This window comes from Herpailurus yagouaroundi, unplaced genomic scaffold (genome assembly GCF_014898765.1).
Source record: "Herpailurus yagouaroundi ecotype Mexico unplaced genomic scaffold, PumYag 181, whole genome shotgun sequence".
NCBI classification, from domain to species: Eukaryota; Metazoa; Chordata; class Mammalia; order Carnivora; family Felidae; genus Herpailurus; species Herpailurus yagouaroundi.
In genome coordinates, this window is record NW_024412412.1 from 22631820 (window position 1) to 22642051 (window position 10232).

The 10232-nt window shown below is 36.0% G+C and overlaps 1 protein-coding gene across 6 annotated transcripts in view; it reads right to left on the reverse strand.

Moving 5' to 3' along the window:
* TUSC3 (tumor suppressor candidate 3) overlaps positions 1-10232 on the reverse strand; it is a 295584-nt gene that overhangs the window by 134169 nt on the left and 151183 nt on the right. For all 6 annotated transcript variants that reach the window (XM_040490097.1, XM_040490093.1, XM_040490094.1 and 3 more), the window contains exons 3-4: positions 8416-8533; positions 3684-3824 (exon numbers count right to left, since the gene is read on the reverse strand). In XM_040490097.1, the coding sequence (XP_040346031.1) occupies positions 3684-3824; positions 8416-8533 (259 nt within the window). The remainder of the gene's footprint in view (positions 1-3683; positions 3825-8415; positions 8534-10232) is intronic.

Consider the following 10232-nt stretch of genomic DNA (forward strand, 5'->3'; position numbering starts at 1 on the left):
TCCATTATCAGTTGATAGGCATTTGGGTTGTTTCTGCTTTATGGCTCTTGTGAATAATGCTGCCATAAACATTCTTGGACAAGACCTTGTGTGGGCACATATTCCGGTTATCTCAGGTACATACTTAAGAGTACAATTGCTGGGTGATATGGTAACGCTATGTTTCTTGATTTGAAGAGCTGACAGACTGTTTTCCAGAGTGGCTGCACCATTTTACATTCCCACTAGGGGTAAATGAGAATTCGGATTTCTCCACTTCCTTACCAATATATTTTCTCACTACTGATCCCAGCCAACCTAGTGGGTATGAGACACTATCTCACTGAAGGTTTGATTTGCAGGTTTCTCATGACTAAAGATGCTGAGCATCTTTTCATGTACTTATTAACCATTTGCATATTTTCCTCACAGAAATGTCTATTCAGATTCTTTGTTCATTTGTAATTGGGTTGACTTTTTATTACTGGGTTATAAGATTCCTATATACATACTATATAAGTCCTTTATCAAAAAATGATTTGCAAATATTTTGTTCCCTTCTGTGGCTTGTCTTTTCATTTTCTTGATGGTGCCCACTAAAGCATAAAAGCTATTTTAAAAAAATTAATGTTTATTATTTAGTTTTGAGAGAGAGACAGAGAAAGAGAGAGAGAGGGAGGGAGGGAGGGACGGAGGGAGAAGGAGAGTTGGGGAGGGTTAGAGAGAGAAGGAGACCACAGAATCTGAAGCAGGCTCCAGGCTCCGAGCTGTCAACACAGAGTCCAATGCGGGGCCCGAACTCACAAACCGTAAGAGCATGACCTGAGCCGAAGTCGGACGCCAACCAACTGAGCCACCAAGGCACCTCAAGCATAAAAACTATTTTTAAAAAGTAGAATGCATTTCTATGAAATCATGATTTCAAATTACATAAATATCTTGGTTCTAATAACATTTCTCACTAAAAAAAATGAACACTCTGAGGAGAGATGGCTAATTGAGTGCCACATAGGGCAGATTACGCAGATAAGCCTGAAATATATGGTTACGTCAGGAAAGTAAGAAAATGCTTAAAAGAAAATGATGGAGAGATGTCATACAGACATAAGAGCCAGAATAAGAAGACCCCAATGGTCAAATCTAGAACAATTTTAGCACCAAAACATTTAAGCATAGTAATAACTTATAAACCACTGTAGAAAAATTCAACTTATGAGCCCCTACCAATGACTGACTGACTGATTGATAGGAGGGGAGGTCTCTGGCTCACAGTAGAATGCTGAAGGCCAACTAGGAACATGGAGGGACAGGCAGAATTGGATCATCACTTTGCAACCATCACAGTAAAATCTGAATCAGAGTAATATGACCAGTGCATGCTAGATCCAGCAGAAAATTTTGATGAGGAGCAGGATATTTCTTTAATCTAAGGTGTCTCCACACAGACAACTTACTAACAACAAAGGAGAAGGGGGAAAACAGTAATTATACAGGGGAGAAATGGAAAACACCTTGACCAGAATTAAACATCATCATTGAGGGTCAGACAGATATCATGTGCATAAAGATGTCATTAGAACAAATAATGACCTATGTAGTATTGTGTTTGAGAATGCATAAATAGAATCCAATCATAAACAAATATCAGAAAAAATAAATATCAGGCATATCAAATGAGGATCATTCTATTTAAAAAATGGAAAAGGATTCAAAATGTCAACGTATTTAAAAGACAAAGATAGCCTATGGAAATATTCTGGATTAAAAGAGGCTAAAAAATCCTGACAACTAAATGCAATACCTAACTCTAGACTGGATTTTTTTTTTTTCAACGTTTATTTATTTTTGGGACAGAGAGAGACAGAGCATGAATAGGGGAGGGGCAGAGAGAGAGGGAGACACAGAATCGGAAACAGGCTGCAGGCTCTGAGCCATCAGCCCAGAGCCTGATGCGGGGCTCGAACTCCCGGACCGCGAGATCGTGACCTGGCTGAAGTCGGACGCTTAACTGACTGCGCCACCCAGGCGCCCCTCTGGACTGGATTTTTGTATTGAAGGCATGAAAATGTTACCGTAGGCTATTATTAGGTCAACTGACCAGAATATGGATAGCAGCTCAAATAAAAACATTACATCAGTGTAAATCTTTGAAGGTGTTATCTGTACCGTTCTTACCTATTTCTCAGGAAATGCAGTTCACCTTCACAAAAAAATTGTGTGTATCTATATATATATATATTTTTTTTTTTTTTTTTGTGAGAGAGAGAGAGACAGAGAGAAGAGAGTGAATGTACGCAAGCAGGGGAGGAGCATAGAGAGAGGGAAAGAGAATCTTAAGCAGGCTCCACACTTAGCACGGAGCCTGAAGTGGCACTCAGTCCCACGACCAGGAGCCTGAGCCAAAATCAAGAGTCGGACGTTTAACCAAGTCACCCAGGTCCCCCTCAAACAGATTTTTTAACAAAAGTATATTTATCAAGTAACTTAACATATAGGTATGATCAACAAGTTAGGATCATTTCTGATTAAAATTCAGCAACTCTTATAAAGAACTAATAGTACTTTTGCAATATTACCCTTAGTATCTTGTACGAACTACATGATACTGTTGCAGAACTGAATATTTGCCAAAACATTTAAAAAATATGTCAAGAGTTAAGAAAACGGGTTTAGTTGCCAAAATATCATTAAAACCCATGATGTAAATAATTTAACAGTGATGAGAGACACCCATCTTGACTAAGAATAAATGTGTTTACACCTTATGATATAGTTACATATTTTAGAAGAAAGGTACTGGTTGTAATTGTTGACTCTGGAAAATTCTGGTGAGAACCGGGAATAAAGCAGCCTTGAGCCCTCCACATAGACATTAACTACCATCAAGATTTTGGTTTGTTTACTTCCTGAATAAACAGTCTACATATCCACACTCCTATTTATGGTTTAAAACAAAATTATAGATCATACTATAAATACTGTTTTTCTAACCTACACTTTGGGCTTCTTTTGATGTCATATGTACTTGCAGATCATTGCTGTCCATGCTATAGTACATTCAACTACTCTATCTTTTAAGTATGTAACTTATTTCCAGTTTTTTCCTACTACAATGAATGTTATTTTTAAAATATTTCTAAAAAATACACACATAAATTAATTAATTAATTAATTAAAGTCTCTATGGCTAAGTATTTTAATCATCCCTAATTATGTCCTTAGGTTAAGACGTGGAATTGTTAAAGTTACATTACTTAAAAGAAAGACATTACACGCGCTCTTAAAATAGTTATTCCAGTCCCAAGAACAGCATATATGAGTATTTTTTCACATGGCTCATGAAAAGTGAGTATTGTATCATTTTTATTTGCCCAAAAGCTAAATAAAAATTACACATCTTTTTAATGAGAATTTCTTAATACCTTTGAACAATGTTCCATATATATTTTAGCCTCTGAAATTACTTTGTGACTAACTCATGTACTTTTTAATGGTTCTTAAAGTATCCGTGTACCATTATTCTAAACGGCCATTTAAATTCACCTAACTCAGTCAAAGTTCAGGTTACAGCTATCAGACAGTTTTCTCTAAGCAAGAAAACATGTTGTACAGCGTAATTTTAAAAATGCTGTGGCCTTATTATAGTGCTCTAACAAAGCAAACTAATTAGCCTCTTATTAAAACTGCAGGGAATAAAAACATACATGAACATCCGTTCTGTCAGCAATCCACTTTGCTAGTTGTTCAGCTGCAAATCCAATTCTTTGAAGGTCAAAAGTATCAGCTCTCTTGGGTCTCCCTTTTGGAGGAAAATGCATGAACGTGGGAGCAGAGTTCATGTTGAGCTGAAAAACATCAGATAAGAAATACTAAATATAATATCCCAACAATCTTTACATATCATTAATCGAACATTTTATGGATTATTTTTTCTGCATGAGTTTTGGAAAGAGCATATATTCTGAAGATCCAAGTGGCTTTCCAGAGTTTAATTACTGTGTTTACTCACTGTAATGTGCTACTGACTGAAAAAGAACTTGTGAATTCGGCTAAGTTCTCTGAACCTGCACACTTATCGTACTATTTCACTTGCCCAGTTTATTAAAGAGAAATACTGGCATTTGATGAAAAATATAAATGCATAATAGAATTAATGTCAAATTATTAAATTATTAAAAATTTAAAGATTTTTTAAAAATGATGGTATAAGAAACTAAGATTTTTGTTCCAAACAGCTTAAATTTACCAGACTACAGGAGAAATCCACAATGACAGTCTTCTTCTATTCAACTTCTCTGTTAATTCAACTGTCTTAAAATGGTTATATCTCCCAATTGTTTTCTACAGGTAATTCCATTTGAAAACTGTACTGAACAGAACACTACCTTAATATAAATGGTGCTTATTAAGAATATGGTATCTAAAACAAATGCAGGTTAATTTGCATTGAGTAACAAGCTATAACAATTATGTAAATTAAATTCTCACTGCTCAGGAATTATGAAAAATGTCTCAAATAGAAGGCCAAGAGACTTTTGGCCTTCTTTGGCCAATAGCTCAGCATTTCCCCATAGTGAGAATGAAAAAGCAAAAACTGTCATGGCAGCTGACATCAAAGTGACGAATCAGCAGTACCAGCGGTGGGCCTGCATGTTATGGATATTAGTAACACTGGTTAAAAAGCACAAAACAGTCACCAGTTGCTTTCTTCTCTGTGATTTTTCCCACTCCAGACGTGTTTATGTGCGTTTCCGTGATGGGTGCACAAGAGAGAGCGACAGCCAACATGTAAATAACAGATTCCAAGTAAAAAGTCTCTGTACTTGGAACAATCAGAAAATTCCTAATAAAGTTGAATGTCTAAACACTTTAGAGTTTAAAAAGAACATATAATTCAAAGCTTTCACCTTCATTAAAATGTACAAATTTCCCAAGGCTACAAAGCAGAGTACAACACAAATCTTATTGCTGGTCCACAGGGGCTTGTAACACATCGTCATCGTTAACTGGCTGGTCTGTCATCAGTCTCATACCCACAAGCATTACACAGAAATCACATAGAGCTGACGTTACTTTCCCAACAAGTCCCCAGTAGGCCAGGGATTGCCAAGTTTTAGCACTCATGATAATATTATCTTCAGACAGCACAGTGTTTTAAAATGTCACTTTAGAAAGAGCACTTCAACAAAATGTGGTTCAACAGTTAGTAAGAAAAGAAACATGGCACTGAAAATCTTTTAGTAGTTCTCAGTAAAGCAAAATGTGCACTTCCGTATTTTTTAGATTAAAGTTTCCCATAAAAATTGTTAACTGTCACAACTTTTATGCGTTTTAAAATAACTCTTACTGCTAAGCAAGGGGCTAGGTTTAGAAAAGACAAAGCAGTTCTATAGTCAGAATTCAGCTGAAAAAAAATTAACCTGAGGAAATTTTTCAATTAAACACAACCTTTATGTCAATTTTCCTATCTATGCCAAACTTTGTAAAAATTCATATTTGGATTCCTTCTTGGAAAAACACCTACATGCGGCCTGCATTTACTCAACAGAGCTCAAATGAGCTCTATCTCTCTCACTGAGGTCAAGTTTATCCTCTCCACTTTGCTGTAGTCCTCATCCACACCATATTGTTTCCTCAACAATGAGACCAATGGTTAGTTCCGCTGTGTTTTACTGGCTTTATTTCTTACAGTAGTTAGGAGAAAAATGAAATAGTATTTCCATCAAAGATTAAAAAAAAAAAAAGACCAAGACTTTGTTTTAACAGGAGAAAACATAAGTAATTAAGCAAGTCAAGAACGAATGTGTTCAATATATCAAGAATATATGTAAATAAACATACCACAATGAAATTAAGCTAATCCAATCTGATTTCTTCATTTAATTTACAAACTTGGCCGAGTAGATGTTTGGGCTTGAAGCCTCTGCTCTAGCCATCAGATCAGACCTGGACAACTATTTCCTAATAATGAACAGCACTTCAACTGATTATCTCTAAGGTCAATTCTCCTGAGATTCTACGGAGACCTGTAAACAACATTAATGTTATTTGAAATTACAGACGGTCCCTGACTAACGATGGTTCAACTTTATAATTTTTGGACCTTACAATGGTACCAAAGTAATACACACTCATTAGAAACTGTACTTCAAATTTTGAACTTGGATCTTTTTGTGGGCTAGTAATATGCAATACAATACTAGCTCCTGATGCTGGACGAGGGCGGTGAGTCACAGCCCTCAGTCAGCCATGCAATCATGAGGGTAAACAACTGATACAGTGACAACCATTCTGTATCCATATAACCATTCTGATTTTCACTTTCACTACCATATTCAATAAATTACAAATATATTCAACACTTTAATAGGAAACAGACTGTGTTAACTGATTTTGTCCAACTGTAGACTAATGTAAGTGCTCTGACCACATTTAAGGTAAGGCTAAACTATAAGGTTCAGTAAGTAGTTAAGTGTATTAAGTGCATTTTTTACTTGTAATATTTTCAACTTATAATGGGTTTATTGGGACATAACCCCATCATAAGTTGAAGAAGATCTGTACATATGCATTTTTTAACGTTTATTTATTTATTTTGAGAGAGAGAGAGAGAGAGAGAGTGAGCAAGCGAGTAGAGGAAGGGCAGAGGGAGAGAGAATCCCAAGCAAGCTCCATACTGTCAGAGCAGAGCCCGACATGGGACTCGAACTCACAAACAGTGAGATCATGACCTGAGCCGAAATCAAGAGTTAGATGCTTAACCAGCTGAGTCACCCAGGTGCCTCTATATGTTTTTATTATTATATTATTACTATTATTATCAGCTCTCTGATCCATAATCTCTTTATGGGTAAGAGCTATGTGTGTGTTTCTCTCGCATCCATTGCTCTGTAGACAGTCAATAATATTTGCTAAACAGGTGAACAAAAAGAAACATCCCAAAAGCAAAATAAATTTATAGGGGAAAAATAAGTAAGGAAACCTAACAGGAATGACCAAGAATAAAGGGTTTTGAAGGTAAAGAGAGAATTTCTCTCATTCAACTGGAAACTGACAAAGAGGAATGAATAATCAATCTGGAAGCAAACAAGCAAAACTACTTACTAATGGCCCATTTATAGTTAGTGATCTAGATTCTTTATAAAACTAAGTGCTTTTCTATGACCTGGTAAAGTCTTAAGCCAAAGAATGTCACATATGAGAAAAATAAAATAGACCAAACTAGTCAATGCCAGGTACTAACATAAGTTTTACATTTGAAAGGCACTGATCATGCGGTATAAATATAAATATATTAATAAGCGCAGGATAACAGCATAATTAAGAACTAGAGCCCTGGGAGCCAGACTGCTGAGCTCAAATTCTAGCCCTAAATGATACTAAATTTGTAAACTTAGCTAAGCAACCTCCCCATACCTTAACTTCCTTATTTGTGAAATGGAGATCAGAATATTTTCTCATTGTGAAACTAAATGAAAGAATACATATTAAGCATTTCAAAGAGTGCTTGGATCATGAGTTTAGGAAAGATGATGACACAACCATGACAAAAGTCATGACCACTAGCATCCTTACGCCACAATTCATTACCTTGCTCTACAGAGAAGACTATGTAAATGAGAATGTATTCTTCTGCCTGGGTTGCCGTAACAGAATACCATGGATTGAGTGGCTTAAAAAACAGAAATCTGTTTTCTTACAGCTCTGGAGGCTAGAAGACCAAGATTAAGACAGCAGTAGAACTGTTTCCTAAAGAGACCTCTCTTGCTTTTTTGCAGACAGTCATCTTCTTGGAGTGTCCTTATGTGGCCTTTCCTCTGTGCACGTATTCTCCTAGTGTCTTTTCTTCTTATAAGGACACCAGTCCTATTGAATTAGTGTCCCATTCTATGATGTCATTTAACCTTAATTATCTCCTTAAAGGCCCTATCTCCAAATACAGTCACTTTGGGGTTATGGGAGGGACATAATTCAGTCCACCACAGAGAACACTTTTAAATAAATATTTAATACTTTACATGTAAAGTTCTCGGTATCTTTCACACCAGAAGCAGTGAGGGTTAAGTAAAAATTACATTGAATTTATACAAAATTTCAAAAATTGGTGCAAAATTATCACCTAAACCCAATACAGTTAAATATCAAAATAAGGAAGGGTAATGGATGTAAACTACCACTATATACCTGAAAAGACATATTTCTTCCATAATGAAAAAGTTAACATGTGTTTACCACACACACTAATAGAAAAAACTGTGCACTGACAAAGATAATACTGGCTAAAATTACTTTAATCCTATCACACGATTTATTACAACTACTCATTGTATTTATTGACTTATTCAACGAATTGTATTTTTACTTGGCAAACAAAAATGTACCGACCATAACCAACTCTATCATATATAGTAGCAAAATAAGAAACAACTCTTTTACCTGTTGAAAAACATCTGTCCCCTCATCATAGTCCACCATACTGAAGAAGAGTTTGTTACAGAAAGCAGACGAATAGCGCCAGGAGTTAGCCAGTATTTGATATTCTTCATTAGCTTGCCTGATAAAGATAATGGGGCAGAGTAAAAACAAGTCAGCACTCAAGCACTAACAAAGCTGTTAGTAAAACAGGTAATTCTAACACATGGGTTGGCTAATTTCTACACATACTGCAAGCATTATTTTTATATTTTTACATGGTTGTAAAAAAAAAAAATAGAAGAAATAGTCCAGGATATTTGAAAAGTATGTAAGATTCATAGTGCGTTGTCCATAAAGGTTTTCTGCACCACAGCCACAATGGCTCCTTTACATATTGCTATGACGGCTACTGTGCTGTGTAAGGACACAGTTGAGTAGTTGTAATGGAAGTTGTGTGGACTGAAAGCCTGGCATGGCCCTTTAAATAAGCGACAACTCTTATTCTAGAGTTTATGGCAACCCCTATATATATATTTTAAATCTTCGAATGACCTTTAGTAAAAAACATAAAGCAGATTTTAAGAATATTAGCAATTCAGTTTAACAGAGACAAAAACATAGGCATGTTTTAAATTGTAAATGCAGTTATACTGCATCTTTATATATTCCATTTATCTAAAAATGCAATTACACTCAAAATTACTGTAAGTCAGCAAAAACTTGTCTGGTGGCCGAACCAAATGCCACAAATAAGCCCTCCTCTATGAATAATAGTCACTCCTATTTTGAATTTCTGTTGGACATTTTGCTGATTTTCCGGATATCAAAGCTTTATATTTAAGTGTACAGTTGGAGTATTACTAGAAGGACGTAACCACAGTCTAGAAACAAAAAGCAACATGGGATCATTAAAGCATTTTTTTTAAAAAGTGTGTTCCCTCCATGTAATTAAGAAAGGAGTTTATCTTCTTCTTCTCCCCAAAATGGAAGAGATAAAAATGCACAATCTCATCATAACATAAAAGACTTGGAGGACAGTCAGCAGCAGATAAGAGATTTCATGAAGTACCTGGAAAACAGAAAGCTAGTGGCAAAGTTTTGATGGAGAAGGGTACAATCACAAAGTGAGACTGCAGTGCAGGAAAGAGTTAGGAAAAGTGCTGGGTTAAGAAGCAGCAGAGTCTGGAGGTAAGAAATGGAACTCAAAATAGAGATAATTAAATTTCTTTATAGAGAACAGAAGACCCAAACTTCTGCCCCACTCCCAACCAGTCCCAATGTTAGTCTTTCTATGGCGAAATGAAAAAAAAAAAAAAAAAAATCACCTTATATTTGAGGAAAACCTGACATGATTTAAAAAACAAAACAGATTCCAGAAGAAACTGTCTTATGTACAAGCTAACAAGCTACCCTGTTACCGTTTCATGGATGCTGGCAGAAAAGATGAGACGGCGGGGTCAGAGACAAAGGACTTTATTACTTCGTGTTTGTTAGCATCAGTTCCTCTTGCCCCCAAATCTTACCAGTGACACAAAGGGTCCCTCATGAATGCCAGCACACAGTTAACTGTGTTACAGGAGAGGAACAAGTTTGAGGCACTTACTGTTTTTATAATAAATGAAATAAATGTGCTTTGTTCAGTGGAAGACATTATTTCCTTCCTTAAGGCTTCTCACTGTACATGTCCAGGAAAAGAGCAGCCAAGCCTATGCCTTCTTGGCATAACCGGTAAAAACATGCAGGGATCCTCAGGGCCCCTGACAGACTGCTTCTTCCAATAGTATTCAACAAACACACACACACACACACACACACACACACACACACACACACACACA